Source organism: Euwallacea similis, chromosome 24 (assembly GCF_039881205.1).
Source record: "Euwallacea similis isolate ESF13 chromosome 24, ESF131.1, whole genome shotgun sequence".
NCBI classification, from domain to species: Eukaryota; Metazoa; Arthropoda; class Insecta; order Coleoptera; family Curculionidae; genus Euwallacea; species Euwallacea similis.
The window spans coordinates 1584403-1602980 of NC_089632.1; the positions used below are offsets into that span (position 1 = coordinate 1584403).

The 18578-nt window shown below is 34.1% G+C and overlaps 1 protein-coding gene across 3 annotated transcripts in view; it reads right to left on the reverse strand.

The window, feature by feature from the left end:
• Positions 1 to 16195, reverse strand: part of LOC136416604 (diacylglycerol kinase theta) — a 57643-nt gene extending 41448 nt beyond the window's left edge. For 2 of the 3 annotated variants that reach the window (XM_066401868.1, XM_066401867.1), the window contains exon 1: positions 15819 to 16104. In XM_066401868.1, the coding sequence (XP_066257965.1) occupies positions 15819 to 15966 (148 nt within the window). In that variant the 5' untranslated portion in view covers positions 15967 to 16104. Of the gene's footprint in view, positions 1 to 15818 lie in introns of all 3 variants that reach the window. The other variant, XM_066401869.1, reaches the window with a different exon arrangement.
• Positions 16196 to 18578: the final 2383 nt, after the last annotated feature.

Sequence of the window (18578 nt, forward strand, 5' to 3'; positions counted from 1 at the left end):
AACTAATTTGATATGGGTAAGTTTCTGTATTAAAATTTCCACCATAAAAAAAATTTCTGTAAGATTCAATGCAATTCAAAAATTGGGTGAGGAGTGAACATTGGCGGCAATCACTTTAATTTCGTTGATTTTGAGTAAAACCCATATCTCCTCGAAATTTGAGTTACAAGAGCATGACAGAACATTGGAATCAATGGAAGATTTAACCTTGAAAATTTTGTTTCACCTTTATAAATGAAAATCTACTTAAACCAGCAAAACTCTATATATGAATGAGGACAGGCATAATTATAGTCCTCCAAGGAAGATTATCAAATTTAGCAGTTTTTCGAGTTTATGAGAGGTATAATAGTTTTGAAGAGAGAAAGCAAATTGTTTAATGGATTTATATTAAAACTATCCAGATACATTACATCTAAACGATTAAAGCAAGGAGGCTGAGCATGGGTTTTAAGTACAGGAAAAGACTCATATGAAATGACGAGAAGTTTTTCACAGCACAAGAGCATTCCATCCAAACCAAGAGGAGATGCTAAAACGCAATGGACAAATAATAGAGATTCTGTTTAGTTTCTTAATTAATTTAATTTAATTTTCGTTAGCATTGAAACTTTGAAAATAAAATGTAAGCAGTTAAAACCGGAGATTCCCATGACAGGCTGTTTCGCAAATAATAAAAAATTGCATAATAATAATAATTTACAAACGTGACTCTCAAGATGGAATCTCCATTCCGACAAATACAGCTTTAGTCAAAGAATGACAATAACGGCCGGTTGCACCAAGCAATTTCTTGTATACTTAATGACGTAATTAAATGCAAATTTGCTGAAAGCAAAATCAAATTTTGTACAAAACTTTTCAAATTTAACTACCAATAAAATTTCAGTCTGAACCGTTTTAAGCCGAATTATCCGAGTTTACGGTTAAACGTGGTAATAGCTTTATAAACGATTTTTGCCTACTTTCATACGGCCATGCGCTATTAATAGCTGACCTAAGCTATTCATAGTAACCCATATGCATCCTAGAATATATAAGTGATCTTTATATGAATAATACCGAAATAACTTTATCGTGTAAAAACTTCGTTTTTTCGTTGAAGACGTAGGTATGAAATTCTTCCGGTAGGTATCGGACAGTCAATTTGCCCGCAAAATAAGAAAAAGCAACAGTATATGATATGCACATGATCCTCGACTTCAATACCAAGGCTTAATGAGAATCTTTTGTAAGCACTAAAAGCCTTTGCAAAGCGTCCAGGTCCGAGATGCATTCATAAAATATTCATTAAAAATAAGGGAAGTAATAATGGAAAACCTGTTATTGTCTGTGAGACCCTCTGTATTTCCACTCCCAACTATAAGCTAAGGAAGTTATTATTACAGCCCTAATAGTGCATTTAAACTTACCAACTTATAAAGAATGAAACAAGATCATGGCGCGATTAAAAGAATTATATCCACATAAAACTTTAAGACTATACATACAGGGTGAGTCATAATTAACTCGTAAAGTGGTGAGTGATGCCAACCCATCATTTATAACAACTTTAATTTGATAGTGGCTGTAGTGGGTTAATGCGGCCCACCAAGAATTATTTTGGTTATAGCTGTAGTGTTAGACGAAAACTCGCCGGATCAACGCAACTTAAATGAGCAGGGGCTGTAAACTATTTGGACAACTTGTTAGATTGTTACTTTTTTAGTCTGATGTAAGGTGAAATAACTACCAAAACACATCTGTCTGGATTATACAGAGCGAGACACTACATTTTACTAGAACAACCCTATATATTCTGAACACCTCTCTGAAACAAAACAATAACTAAACATCGCCAAAATCGCATTACCACCAGTTGTGATCACGCATCGTAATAAAAGTGAAGCGAGACCACCCTCTAGGACCATTATGGAAGTATCCAGTATCTATGACCTCGCTGGGTCAAAGCGAAGCACAAAATGAAATTCCATTTTCTTCATGGAAAATGAGTAAATTTTATTCAATTTTTAATTTTAAAGTACTGTTCATATTTTAAACTAAAATTCACGTGTTTACAATCAATCACTTTAACCATTAGCTCAAGAAAAATAATTTTACAGGTACTATTTTGCGTGTTCCGTTTGTTTTAAGGGTCCTTGACTCAAGTTATTAAAAAAGGTTCTACAAACGATGGTTGAAATATGTCTCCTGTCTAAAAAAATCTTTTTCTTTAGGGAGTCATGAACGTAGAGTGACCGACGCCGTATCTTGAGAGTTGGTTTCTTCGGTATCTCACTTGACTCACTAAAGAAATTCTCAAAAAAAGTGCGTTTCTTTAACAATGGGCCTTTAATTTCACTAGTAATAAAAAGTTTCGTAAAAGCTACCCACTAGATAGAGGGTAGACATATAGGAAGCCAAAAAGTGTGCCAGAAATCACCATAATCTTAGACTCGTCTACAGTGTTGCACATAAAATTGAAATTTTGTAAATTTCGACAGAGGAAATGGATTTCCATAAAATAAATCCTGGGAATGAAATATTGGGAAACTTCTAGAATTCTACTACTTGAGTGTTACAAGATCACTCCTTGAAACTTTATGGTGTTCGTAATATCTTGATTGCATGGAATATTAGATGGCAAATCTGACTCCACACCTGACTTCGTAAGAAAACTCATTGAGAGGTAGCACTTTCGAAAATCAATTAAACAATTGTAAAATTCGACATTTTCAAAAAAGGTACAAAAATCCTGTATACTGTTTTAATTGATGCTCAATTTACATATTTTTCAATTTGGCAAAGATGTCAAAGTTTCTAATTAAGCACGAAATTTAAGTTTTCAGACATAAATGATCAGTGGCGTATCTCGAGAAAATTTATTAGAGTATGGATGGGTCAAATCTAGTGAATAATATTTTACTGTAATTTGTTACAGTTAGGTATTTAATGCGTTAATTCGTTTATTTAAACCTCACTGGATATCCAATTTCAATTTGAAATAAATCTCTAAAAAACTGTCGCAGCTATGGGTAAAATTTGATAACATAACTGAAAAACGTTGGCTCACTATACGTAGAAAATGGTTAACATTTATATAGACAAAGTAAAAAATAAATAGGTAAATAATATAAATAAATAAAGGTTATCTATTTCATTGAAATATTTGTGTTGTTCAAATTTTTTATACAACTTTGTAAATGTGACCAAAACTCTTCCGTTTTTCTAGGTGAGCTAACGTAGACTTCATATATCAGTTATTTCCAATAAACAAGTTATTAATAGATTTTGCAGCTAATTTCTTAAAATTGTATGTATATTATCGATTTTTAACGTTTGACATCTTGTATTTCGGAAACTAATGATGAGATCTTCTTGTGCTTATGGAGACAATTAATCAGAAACCCAAGGATTACAAAATATCAAAAATTTAGACAAATCGACCGACATCAAATTTACCATTCTAAGAGTGATGCAGGGTCCTTTAGCTAAATCGTAATAATTTTGCGGAACTAATTTATTTGTAAAGTTTGGTCCATTGGATAGGTACCTCAAGCGTGGTGAAGAAAGGGAAACTACTACTATTCAGTCACCGTTACCATTAAGTACCAAGTGGCTTTTTGTCTCTAAAATGTATCTAGTCATGTTCTCTTCTCGCCCAGGTTACATATCAGCTTGTCTACCTATCTTTACAATTACAAAATTTACAATTTTTAATTAATGCTTGGGTTTAATTAAACTGTTCCACAAAAGTTAGGGTTATTAGGATATTTGGGATATTGCTTAGAATATAATTTTTTTTTTTTGGTAAACCTTGTCAACAAATAACTAAAATAAGTAAAAAATTATTGATGATATTTTTTAATTCATTTAAAATACTAAAAAAATAACAAAGAATTTTTACTAAATCAAAAATAACATAAAAACCACATCTCGAAAATTCAGTACGTAGCATAGCTTTTCCTAACGCGTATAACTGCTTCATATCGTCTTGGCATACTTTCAATGAGATGATTTATCTTGTCTTTTGGTAAATTTATCCATAATTCTGAAAGAAGTTCTCGAAACTGTGGCATCGTTTTGGGGGCTTCTTCAACACTTTTTTCCAACATGTACTACACATGTTCAATGGGGTTAAGGTCAGGCAATCTTTACGGAAGTGTAGTAAATGTTCGATATCTACATTTTCAATCGCATCTATAATGATTGCTGCACGATGTGATCAGGCATTATCTTCCAAAAATCGGAAAATTTCTCCTATAACGGCTTGAAAATTTGGCAGACGATGTCCTCTTCATAGATTTGTGCATTCATGTTTCTTTTACATACGAACAACTCACTTTTCCCACCATAGCAAATTCCGCCCTAGACCATTACTTTGCTCTCCTTAAAAGGAGGTACTTCTTGTACAGTTCTTAAATTTCTGCGTACTTCAGGGTTTGTCCAGACATGAATACGCTAACTATCAAAGTAACGGCCAAAATGTGGACTCGTCCGTGAAAAATACAGAATGCCACTCTTCACCCCAATTGATGAGCTCTCTTGTCCAATCTAGTCTTGCAAGTTTATTTTCTTGGTTAAGAGGAACTCTTCTTAAAAGGCGTCTCGAGACTATATTTACGACTCTAAGTCTCCTACGAATTGTTTCAATGGAAATTTGGACCCCTGTAGCGTTAGATGGGCTACCAGCCAAATGCCTACATGTTGACAGGAGTTCTCTGAAACCGTAATAAGTCGGTCTTGAGCAGCCGTGGTTTTCTTCAGTCACTCCGTGCGTCGTCTTTCTGCGAGGTTTCCAATTTGTTGAAGCCTTGTTAATAGTCTGGATATCACACTTTGAGAAAGGTGCCACAATTGGGCAACATTCTATTGCTTTGATCCAGCAAAATTAAAAAATCCAATTTACTAGTACGCTAGTTGTTATTTATTAAGACTTGACCAACTTTTGTGAAGCAGTTTATTTGAAAAATATTTCAAAATAAATATATTCCAAGAGCATTCAAATTCCATATTTCACTATGTATTTATAACAACAACCAAGCGGGAATTGTTTCCAAAGTTTAGCAGTGAACAAGGTCCTTTTAGGATTTTTTTTTCAATTAAAATGGAACAATATCTTGGACTGTCTATTTCTTTCAGCAGCTTTGAGATGTGTTCTATTGTTTTTTTTAATGCAATTCTCCTATTTCGGGATCAATAAAGTTAAATTTTTTACTAATCATACACAACAATTAAGTTATTCGTTCCAATATTCAGTAGCTTATATAACTCAAAATTTCGCTTTATTTTAGCCACTCTAAACTGAGTTTTATTACTTATTGCTCGTTTCGTTCGTTATGTTTCGATTAGAGCAGTCGATTTAAAATTTCTTAACAACTTTGCTAGGAAAATGCTTATAAAAAATATATAAAACATTTTTGAACGTACTTAACTAACTTGGAAATTAAACGTAAATTATTATGGAATTTGTAGAAAATTTAGTTGCCAAAATATTATTGACTCTGACTAATCGAACGTACTTAGGTTTAGTGCGCACTTACGATTTTCTGTCGTGCGATTGTTTAGTCGCAAAAACGAAACGCCCATTTTTAAACACAGATGCGCGCACTTGCAATTAAAAAATCGCAGCGATTAAAAAGTTGCAACTCGCTCTATTTTCCCTACAATTCGACTGTCGTAAGTTAAAATGAAACATTCATACTACCATGGACCTGCACGCATTTGCTGTTTTTTAACCGCAGCTCTAACATTTTCCTGTGTTTTAGCAGCTAAAGCGAGTTTAAATTTGAATTTCAACTACAGGATAAAAAATAATCTTAGAACACTCTAATTTAATTTTAGGTGTTATCCACAGTAAATAATTAACACTAGGGGTAGAAAACAGTCCTTCACTCTATGGTAAAAAAATAAAGGGACAAACGTTCCTCTGCTGACAGTCCTCCTTCATCTAGCGTTTTGGCAAGTTATACTTATGAGGCTCCACTAGTCAAAACAGTTCATTAAAACTATTTGCACCCATACGATAAAACTGGAAGAATTTTCGAGGATATTCTGTGAACTTGTGATGAAGTGTATGAAATTGCCCTTTCAGCAATCTACTGCTCACAATTGGATGCACCCAACAGTACTTTTACCTTTTTTCCGGTAGTGAAGAGCAAGAGCCATTGCAGCATCTATTTCTTCGAATTCCATTTTGCTATTGCAGTGCGGCAAAAAATTCGCGAATGCGCCTACAGGTTTTTGCTTGTTTATGCGCACCTGCGATTTCTATTTTTTAGTCGCACGACAGAAAGTCGCAAGTGCTCGCTAAGCCTAAGCCTTCTTCTTACAAAATCCAATAAAGCCTGCTCGCTATACGATTAATCGACGTGGTTTTTTCAAATTCAACGTAATGCAATGATTCTCTTAAATCGCTGATTTATATACTTCATGGTAACAAAATCGCGTAACATGTGTTGGACTTTACAACTCATTCTTAACGTCCGTCATTTATTTATGCATGTGTGGATGTATCCAAACATTACACATTTACGCCAGTGCTTGAACCAAGTAGAAAAAATTAAACAACGTGAACGCCCAATTTAAGTTAACCGAAAGCCTGCTTATACATATATTTAGTCTATGTATACAGAAATGCTCATTAGTGCGTCAAAGGGGGATATATCTGTAAATATGAGATTTAAAAGGAAATATTTCATATCAAAATTTTTGGTCATTAAAAGGTGCATATTTTAAAATTACTTTCAAACGTACAGGGTGCACCATAAAAGTGTGATAGTATCAAATTATGTTTTTTTTTTTAATGAAATCCCCGATTTTTTTGCCATTTTCGGATTTATCGTTAAATTTTTAGGTTAGTTCACGAAGAGGGTCTTATGTCAAAAATTTACCATTTCCAAGTTATTCGGGAAAATTGGAAAATTTTAATAGCTGCAGGGTCTCGCGGAAATCCGTGCTGTATCCTAACCGATGCGAATTTCGGAATCGGTCTTGTGGAGCTTCAAAGACTCAATAAGCATGTTTGACGTTAGCTAAGCTATGTTTTGACGTGTTTTAACTAAAAAAAAGTTTTTCATCACCCCCAAAATACGCTTCCGAAGTTGCATGACTTCAAATTAATAACCAGCTTATTTCAAACGAATCCCCCAATTTTCTCGACAGCATCGTGTTCATAATAAAAAAATCTACTTTTATTAATATTACCCTATCCCCAAACAGAGCCATTTCTTCGATTCAAGACAATTGCCCCCTTGGCTTCTAAACGTCGCACCGGTAATGTCACCATAAGCAAACGCCCGGTGACGGCCAGTGTCATTTTGACATTTTTCATGACTATCGCTGATTGTATTAATATTTCATTTTCAGAATCGTACGTTAATTCCAATATAGTTTTCGTTTATATTATCTTTTTAATTCATAAGTATAATAGATCTTTTCTGGCAACACTGCAACTGTGCTCTGATCGAAATGGAGGACAATTTGAGAATTTATCGTGAATACCCCGCTGCATAAAAATAAATTAATTTCCCGTAGTTTTATGCATTTTTGGATTCTGAAAACGATGCCGTCGAGAAAATTGGGGCATATAACACCGATTTCCGTGAAACCTTGCAGCTATCAAAAGTTTCGAATTTTCCCGAATAACTCAGAAACGATATATTTTTGACATAAGATCCTTTACATAAACTGGCCTTAAAATTTGACGATAAATTCCAAAATAGTAAAAAAATTATTGGGTTCTATTTAAAAAAACATAATTTGGTCTACCACACTTTTATGGCGGACCCTATACATTTGAAAAATAATTTGAAAACACACCTTCGAATAACCAAAAAGTTTGATATGAAACATTTTCTTCTAAAACTGATATTGATTGAGATATAGCACTTTCACGCTCTAATGAGCAACCCCGTACATTTTTTCACAAATCCTTTTTCCGTCTACCGAGTATTAACACATTTTTTAATACATTCAAATTCATTCATGTATCTCTCATTAACGATCCCGATTAACGCATAATTTTTCATCAGACTCATAATATCATCACGGAGCCGACCGAGTTGAAAGAACGGATCAATTTCATAGAGCATGGTGAAGGGTTGACGAAGTTTAAGTTAAGGTTAATGCAGAGCTGTATGATTTATTGACGATATTTTAGTGATCTGAAGTATGTAACCATGTTTTTCGTCCTGGGATCATTTGCATTATCTTATGATCATCTGGTTTTCACCCCATCTTTTGTCTCATCAGATATATTATCCTGTACAAAGACGCCATGGACAAGTGGGGCCAATTAGAACCCAGCGAGAAGGAACAATATAAAACCGCTTTTAACCATTGGAAAGACATCATCCTTACTCATAATTTTCTGTGATCAGTTATGCTGCAAGTGCGATCGTTGTATATTAATTTTTGTGCAATAAAACAGTTTTCAAAAAACTCATTTTGCAAGATAAAGTAGCTTAATTCCTGTTCTGTGATTGATTTATTAGACGATAAATTTAAAGTGCTCTCTACCTGCAAGAGACTTTAAGGACAGTGCCTGGAATAAGAGTGCTTTTTATTGTGGATGACAATGATCACTTAAAGTAGTGACTAGTTCTATAAATGCATTCAAATTGGTTTCTGACACCTAGCAAGGTCCAAAAGTTTTCGTCTTTACACATTTTCGGTTTTTCCAAAAAGTAAGAAAGCTATGCTTACATAGTTTAATCCTTTATTTATTTGAAGAGTAAAAATCAAGGAAGTAGTTATTTATTTAAAAATTTTAGATGTCCAAGTGCTGATTAAATTTAACATTTACTGAAAATTGAGCATTATGCGGTAATAGTTTTTAGTTTTAGAAGGAAAATAGCCAAAAGAAATAAAGAACGTATGGACATTGTATACGGCAATTTGTTCTCATCCTATTTCACGTGAAAAACGAGGCTAGACAATTTTGTATAGACCATGAAAACATCGAAGATAATCCGCGTTCAGGACACCCTGCTAAACTTTTGATACTGGAAACAACAGCTGCTGTAGAAGGGAAAGTCTTTTCACACATCCCTGTGAAAGCAAAAGAAGCTGCCACAAGATTAGAGCTTTCTAAAACCACAGTTTAGAGAATTCTACAAAAAGATTTTCATATGAAAATAGTGGAATACGAATACCCAAACATACTTCAACAATTCAAATGCAGCAACGTGTAGAAAACTGTAGACAATATTTAGAAGTGTGTAAGGAAAATCCAGACGAATTTTTGAAGACAATTGTGACAGGGGCTTGAATCGTGGTCCTTTATTACGACTCTCTGTCTAAAAAGGAATCAATGGAATAGCAGCATCCCGGTGAATCACGGCCTAAAAAAGCCAGTCTCGCGATCAATTAAAAAGGTGATGTCTGCGGTTTTTTGTGATTATGAGGAAATTCTTTTGCTTGACTTCAAAAAGAAGAATGCCACGGTAAACGGGATCTATTATGCCTCCCTTTTACGCAAATTATGAAATGCAATCAAAGAAAAGCGTAGTGGAAAGCTTAGTCGAGGTGTGCGACTATTGCATGACAATGTCCCAATTCACACGGCTGCGGTTGCAAAAGCTGCAGTGCTCGAATGCGACTTCCAAGGAATGGACCATTCACCCTATAGTCCTAATCTGGCCCCCAATGATTATTTTCTTTTCTCAAAATTAAAATCTGACCTGCGTGGTAGGAGATTTTTCAATGATGAAGAAGTCAACAGTTTTGGAACATTTTAATATCATAGCTTTTGATTATTTTTTTAAAAGCTTAAAAATTTTGATTAGTCGTTCTGAAAAGTGCATTGAGATAAAGAGATATTATATTGACAAAAAAACCTTGTTTTATTCTATCACCCCTAAAACTATGTTAATACGGAAGCTTTTGGCTCTTAATAGATACATACTGAAATTCCGCATTCGTTTGGGCTATTGCATTTCTACAGGCAATGCGAGTACAAGTGAGTGTACAAATTTATTAATAAATCCAAATAATTGTAGTCGATGTGAAATCGTAATATGTGAAGAAAATTAAATAATTTGATTTAAATATTATATTGATTTACTTTGGTATTGTATGTTTGCTGCTTTCTATACAGGGTCAAGTTCATAAGTAACATTTTAATTTTAGTGAGAATAACATATTTAGTTTAAAATGATACGTTAATCTTGAAAACTTGAAAAGTTCTATTATTTTTCTCAAATCATGTCATCAATTCTTAACAGTGTATTGGAAAAGTGTTCCTATAGTACTCATTCGCTCCAAATGTCTCTGGGGCGAATTTATGAAAAGGTGAGATTCCATTCTCATTTTTGCCATATGGGTAAGTTAAGTTGATATGACGTAAATAGGTCTGCCTATAGTTTTACTTAAATGTTTTTTCGTTACTAGAATAGAGTAAATACAATTAATTACTTTCACACTATATGGCCACAGAGTGATATCTCTTTCAGAATTAAAATTAAAGCAAAAAAATTGAAAAATATCGTAGTTATAGAAAGAAGTGCTGGATTTTATTTTCCAGTGGAGAATTACTTTTTTTTAATGCGATGCCATCACTTGATGAGGAAAAAGATATAATTTGTATACTAATTGAGATAATGAATAAAAAAATGTATATTATTTTACATCTTATTTATAAAATATCAAAATGGCCCAAGAGGTAAGGCACAAATTCATGCATGTTATATTTTAGAGAAAAATAGATAAAAACTCATTGCTAAACCTATTGCTTGAATTTAAACCCGTAGGGAACTGAATTAACCCCATACAGGGTATAGAAAATGTCCTATGTTTAAATTAACAATTTTTTTTCAATTGCTTACTTAAAGAGAATTAAACATTTTAAACACTCAATATTAGGATATAGCCACTACGATTTTTAGTAATATCAATGCTTAGCAGCATTACTTCATATCTCCTGGGCATGCTTCTGATTAGATTGCCCTAAAGCAAACTACTTAAGAGTTCCTCTCTTGTGTGAAGTACTATCCCACGGCTTAAAAACACAGCTCCTCGTATATGTCTTAAGGTTTCCTCAAACCTATTGGTTTTAAATCGGATGATCAAGCTGCCCATGGTAGTATACTAAGCACCTTTTACTCTAGGAATTCTCGAACAGATCGTGTTACGTGTAGACAAGCATTGTCATGCAGCAACTATAACTGGACAAAAAGCAGTCCACAAAGTGGACAGGCCGTAGACTATTAAAATCTATAGTAGCAGGACCAAAATGTCGTTTCTTTATGTCGCTAGTTTCCAGATAACTTTGCAACAGGCGCCCAATGGTACTTTTATTGGAGTTTAATGCCTCCGTTATGTTTCGAATAATTATGCCACTATATTCTGGATGCTATTTAAGTATGTGGCCAAACTTCAAGGCGTGATTCTTTTAGTGATTTTAAGACGAAAAATTTATATAAACATAAGTCCGGTAATACTTCATTTTCAAGATATAGGGTGTCATACTTTTTTAAAAGTCAGCAGAAAGGAGAGCAATGTGGTTCATGCACGATGGGGCCCTACTTCACTTTAGTATAGCAGCATATCAATTTCTGAATGCAACTTATGAAAACTGGATCGGTCGCGCGGGGCCAGTCATGGCCACCCAGATTACCGGATTTAAATCCGTTAGATTTTTTCCTTTGTGGGCATGTAAAGTCCTTCGTTTATAGAACTCCGGTCAACACTGAAGAAGAATTGATCCAACGGATACGAGATTTATGTAATCAGATATACGCCGCGTTAGGCAATCGATGTTGAGACGAGCTAATGCTTGCGTTGAAATTGAAGGACATTTTCAACAACTATTGTAGGTTCCCTGTTACTTATTGTTAAATATTTTTTTACTAAAAAAATACGTACCGTTTATTTAAGTATAGTTTTTTCAATGTTTGTTGGCATCAAACATTGCAAAAACTGACGCAATATTTCTTTATTCACTCTCTTTAGGTAAATAATACAATTGTTGTAAAGGGGTACCGTGAGCTTCCTTACCCCTTTGCATCCTTTGCCTTTTGCAGTCCAACATTCCAAGAAAAAACAACGCCAATCAGTTTCTGATGTTGTTATTTCATAATTAAAAAAATTTTTTTTAAATGAACTTCAATTCAGTTTTTAAGTGAACTCGTTAGGTTATTTTGATGTGTGTATTTGGAACATTCAATTCCAAATAGTTTATCCAGACCATCAGAAAGATAAATGCGCACTTAGATATGAGTGTAGTTACTTGTTTCATCTACAGAGTGTTAATGTTATAATATTACTAACTTTCAAGGGAAATCTTTTTTCAATAAACAAGAAAGAAAGAACATGTTGGCAAACTTTTCATTTGCTTAATACAAGATGTCAAAGGTTAAAGTTTATTTGATTTTTTAATCAAAATTTAGTACTCGATATTTATTATTATATTAGTAACTGCTGGAACTGTTCACTACCAAAGTTGATACGCTTATTGCATTAAAGGGGTAACCATTGATAACATTTAATAGAGGATTTATTCTTCGCCAGAAATAGTTTGAGTTTGGAATTTTTAGCGTTTATACAGAAGTAGGTACAATGAACGTGAAGTAATAATATTACAAAACCTGTTGTTGTGGAGACACAATTCTACATTCCCTTCAATAGAAGGGACAAATGTGCGAACAGTTTTTATTGATGCATGATAATGCTTATATACGCGTTACGTAATCAGTTCGAGAATTCCTACAGCAGGACGTGGTCAATATATTTCCACAGGCAGCTGGACCACCCGATTTAAATTCAATCAAACACACTTGAGATACGCTTAAAACACGTGTTTTAAGCCGTGATATAGTGTTTCAATTATAACAATTTAAATCTCTCCAACAAAAAGCTCTCTGAAGCTGAAACTCTTGTTCTTTTCAAAGTCTTAAATTGCTCTGTCACTTTGAAATATGTTCCTAAGCTAGACCTCATGTCAACTATTAAAGAAACATCTTAAAACGAACCACAGAAACTCCGACAAGGGTCTAAAATTAGGTTAAAAGTAAATTTAGATTTTTTTTCCTATTAAAAAAAAGTAACCCTCTATCGAACAAAAGGCGCTCAATTCTTTACGTAAAAATAATAATATTAAAATCCTTCCAGCAAACAAGAGCTACAGAGAGACACATTTATAATACACTTAAAAAAACATAATAATAGCATCATGCTTGTAAAAAGATATAAATTAGTACCTTATAACAGGAAAAGAGCTCATAATTAGTAGGGAACATAGGTTATATTCACAAAAATCTCAGACATTTTGTAAAAAAATTTAAAGATATAAACTTAGACCCAAGCCACACGATGATCATTTTTGACGCTTCTTCTTCTGACGAAGCTTGAAAAAGACGTCAACAACGAAGAACGCACTAAATTAAACAGAAACACTTACCTTCTTAACAAAATCTTATTTTCAATTAAAAAAATGTTTATTATCAATAAAATGGGATTGTTTCCCATATTTAAATATTTCTTAGTGGAAAATTTTGAATTTAATCATTATTATAATTATAATTTTAAACCTTCAGTTTTCGTGAAGATATATATGGACGAAATTTTTTCAATATAGCAGCGTGATAACAATCATTTAGATTATTTTTTCAATCTTTTAAATTTAAAAGAACCTATAAAATTTACGATTGGGAAAAAACAATGTAAACAATTTCTTTTCTTAGGTATTTTAATCAAAAAAAATTTGCAAAGATTCGAAACAACTGTTTATCAAAAAAAAAACTCATACAAATTGTTGCTTTAATTATAACTCCAACCATCCAATCATGGTAAAAAAGCGATTCACAAATGTTTATATGATCGCTCCAAATTAATATTTTATGTAATGAACAAAATTTGAATGTTGGAACACATACATAAAAACTGTTTTATATGAACACAATTATCCTTATAATTTTATAGACAAATATTTTCACGATGTCGAACAGCCTATAGTGAGGCAAACACAAGATAGACCTATTACCGACCTTTTTATACCATAGAGAACAGGTATATCACACCAAATCAAACGATTAGGAACTAAATTCACTGTTAGAAAAGTTTCTAGGACAGAAACTTACGTTCAAAACTTACAACAATAAAACCACAAAACAAAAATTTATGTAAAAAAAATATCATAAAATTTCTTGCGAACGTGAGAAGTTTTATATTAGCGACACCTCTGGACCCCTATTTTTGAAAGTCAAATATATGTCAGTATATCTTAGATATCAAGGAACCATTATCAAAAAAGCGTAAAATCAAAGAAAGTGCACATATTTTACTTAATAATAATCGACGTGTGACCTCATGTTCAGGTAACACGGATCAAACTTGCTTACCTAGGCTTGAGTAAGGGGTCAACCCTAGACGTATAAAAAGAAAAAAAAACTAACAAATATTTTGTGTTAGTGGAAGAGCCACTAACACAGAAGATAAAATTAAAGAAATAGACAGATTTAATTAGGTACAATGATCAAACCCCAATCACTTATTGCAAATCGACCCTTTGGATTAATAACATTACTCAAGTCAAAGCACTGTTATTCCTCGACGATTAAGAGTAATTTTCAAAGTATTTCACACATTTTATATATTCTCCTTTTATATTTCAGTTAACTGTTAATTTTCGTTTTTCTAGTAGTCTTTCCATAGGTTCTGAAGACGGTGACAAATTTCTCGCAGAAACGTTAACAAAAATATTCATCTAGGCCCTTACTAAACAATGAATGTTATTCTGTTAGTTTTAAATGAGGATAGTATGCAGTTCCACCGCTCCAACAATCCCTATTTATCGGTGAAATGTTATTGCCAAACAATAAAAGAAAAAAAAATTACAAAAATGCAATACTCTGCGGCCTTCTATAGATTCATCAGGCTATTATTGCAGATAGATAGAAAATGAAATGAACATAAATAGTCACAAAATAAAGTAGATAATTAAAGAAATTAAAAAAAAATCCATTTATTTTTAACCAGCGACTGCAACCAATGCAATGGCCGCAAACCGAAAAACAAAACAAAAATTATTACATTGTGCCTACTTCTGCGTAAAAGCTAAAAATTCCAAATTTCCATTGATGAAATGTGATATAAGTCCAAAACGAATTTTTATTAGGTATATCTAATATCTTTTGCGCAAACATATATAGAGAAAAGTTATTAAAAAAAATAAATATACAAGGCACAAAAAAGTAGTGATTATTTAACCGTATGCAAAGGATCGAATACAGCGCCCCCTAGAATCAGTATTAAAAATTCTAAGAATTGAAATTCTGGACTTAAAAAAACTCCCCAATACCAAAGAGTGGCCAAAAATGTTTGTTTTTAGTAAATTTATTACGAGAATATAGAAATTTTAAATTTTGACACCCTGTCTTGTGAAAAGGACACATTTATGAATATTTTGTGCTTTTAGATTTTTTCATCATTTATCGAGAGAAGTCTGCCTTCAATGATTGTAACATGACCGCATTAACACCCTGTATTCCACTAAAAATTGAAACATTCTGCGAGCAATTACCAATTTCCGAAAAGACCATTAAAATGTTAAAACTTATCTTCTATAAGTTTTCAATCTAACCTTGGTGGGATGGGAGACCCGTAATGTCAATAAAACAGTTAGGGAGTTCTTGTTCGATCTACTACCGATAGGGTAACAATATATAGTTAGTATATCAAATAAACACTATGAAGAAACGTCGTAACGTAATCGAAGAATTACTGCTGGGAATCATAGAGAAGTTAGTGCAGCAGGGAAATATATTACATGTAGCGTATACAGGGAGTACAGGGCGCATTGTGACGTGACCTATTTAGGCTGAGATGGTAAAAAGGCTCACCTTCGCAGATGAAGCCTTGTTGGATGAGGCCCCAGAGCATGTCGCCGCAGTGGTGGCAGTACGTGGGCTTGTGAAAGGTCTTCTTCTGGAAGGCATGGCCGTGGGCCACGACGCACGCCGACGCCTGGTCGGCGGCCGAGCCCGCCATGACGCTCACCACTCGGCCGCTCCAAGGGGCCCTTTTGGATTGACGTCGATCGCTTTTACGTGATCTCGGAAGCGTACGCGGCGGCACACATGGTCGCACAACGACGCTGGGGCGCTGGCGTCTTCGGCGGAGGCGGTTACATACTCGCGAAGACTCATCTCTCAGCGTAGACGACACGGCTCGGTCTCGGACGACATCACTGCTGCTGGCGCTGCTGCTACGGCTGCTGGCCCCGACGTCGTCTGCGCGAGATGCGCGAGCGACGGCGCACGTCGGCGTCGAGACGCGCGCCTCCCGCATTGCCAGATTTACGGCAGGTCGATTGATAACTCGGGACACGACCTGCCGCACGCCTCGACGCCGCCGCAATTCCTCGTTCCCAAACAAAACCGAAACATAGTAATGCATACGTTTACGGGACGCTCCGGAGGATGTCTCACGAAGGGCGTATCCTGGATGGACAGTAATTGGTATAGTAGGTAGTGGTATCCCTATTAACGTCAAATATGAGTGTAAGAATACTGAGGGACAATTCTTGAAATACTATTCAAACAATTTTGTCCTTGAATGGTGTCAATATCATGAATTTGAGGATTCATAATATCTAATACTATGACGCTTATATTATTATTTACGAGCGTAGCTTTTTTGAGAAACGTTTAAGATAAAGTCTTCTTTGAAAATGCTCTGTATTAAAAGTAAAATTTTCATAGAAACCTGACCACCTAAGGTTGCTATGGAATTTAGCCTTCAATTGAAGTTAACAGTACATTAATAATTTGACCTTTAGGACCTGTTCTTCAATGTCCAGTCAGAAAGCGACAACTGCTAGTTAACAATGAACTAATAAGTGATTTTTAAACTGTAGTTAAGCTTAACCAACAAGTGAAGCAAGGACAGCTACATGAAATGCCTCTGCAATTCGCAGACACTTTAAATGATAGTTAGCTTTGACTAACACATTACTTTACGTTCAGTCTAGCATTCGAATAGAAGTTATTTAAAAAATCTCAAGCAGTTATTTATTCTTTATATTTAATTTACATTTTCTATATTCCAACTTATATGAATATTGTTTTAATGCATTTCCTCTTTCTTACATAGAGTGGGAAAAAAACGTATTTTTTTCAACATAATTTTTTCAACTGGGGGTCTATTCTTGAAACATCATTCAAACAAATCCGTCTTTGAATAGTGTCAAAATGACGAATTTTAAATAGTTCATAATATCTAATTGTATAACACTCATATTGCTTTTTGTTCCTTCGAATACGGAATTATTTTCCCAATCGAATTTCCAAAATTTAAAGACTGGTACTAAGTCACTATAATATTAAAAGACTATTTTCCTTGCAAATAAATCGACGTTTCCTCTGTAAGCTGATAATGAAGTGTATCTGTCATCAATAGTTTTAGAAAAATCAACAGTTTTTAAACTTGGCATGCAGTTAAAGTTAACAGTACATTAATAATTTAGTTTTTATGATCAGTTCTTCAGTATTCAGTTAAGAAGTGAGAAGTGTCAGTTACCAATTAACTGGCAGATGTGTTTCAAACTACCATAAGTAATAACATATGATGCTCATGTAAAATACATAAAGTTATTTAAGTATCTCTCTTGCTTAAAGGTTTACAATGCGATGTTGCCAAGTTGCGCAACTTTTCTCTAGATTTAGGGAAATCTGAAACTTATAATCTGATTTTCGCAACAATACCACATCAACAACGTATTATTATTTAAAGATATCACAATCATAATCCTTTATGGATGCTAACGTACCATCAGAGTTTGCATAAGTCAAAGAGTATGTACCTAAAACTAAACTCAAAAGAATACAAAAGAGCAAATATCTATCCTTAATAGCCGGAGAAGTTCAAACATAAATTGCCTTTAAATCCGTCAAAATGTTTGAATAGAACTTTAAAATATACTATAAAAATTAACGTCATAATAACGGATAAAATAACTACAATTATTTTAAAATATAGCCTAACAATAGAATACACACACAACTGTGTGAAATCACCCCCACTCACAAAATCATAGCTGCATGCCCAGAAATTCCTGGAACGTGAAGAGGGCACCCGGAATCAATATACCCCTAACTCTAAGTTTGAACCTTAAATAAGGAAGCTCACTATAAGGCAACCAGGCTCGTCTCGATATCGCAATAATCGGCGATATTCCGGAACTAGATGGAGTTTTTTGCTCATGTTGCATTCATAGACATTCCCATGGAATCCATTCAGATAGGGCATTCCTTTAACATACAGGACATTGTCAATAATATTCTGGGAAGTTCTGCCTGGCCAGGACTCACCCTGTTAGCCCGTCAAACTGAAAACCTCCATGGCTCAAGATGCATGCAAGACTTGATGATCAGATATAGCAGTGGAAAAGAATGCAAAGTACGCGTCTAGATCAGCACCTCCATAGAAAACCTCCAACACAAGTTCTTCAGGACATAATGTACATACCCCTATAGAACCTGCCACTAACATATTGCATATGTCTGGGCTATGTGAGCCAGGGATCTAACTAGGCACCCAAAAACCGCACCTTCTCACCCAAATCATCAGATGCCAAATCTCTCATTGAAAGCGTGATGCGT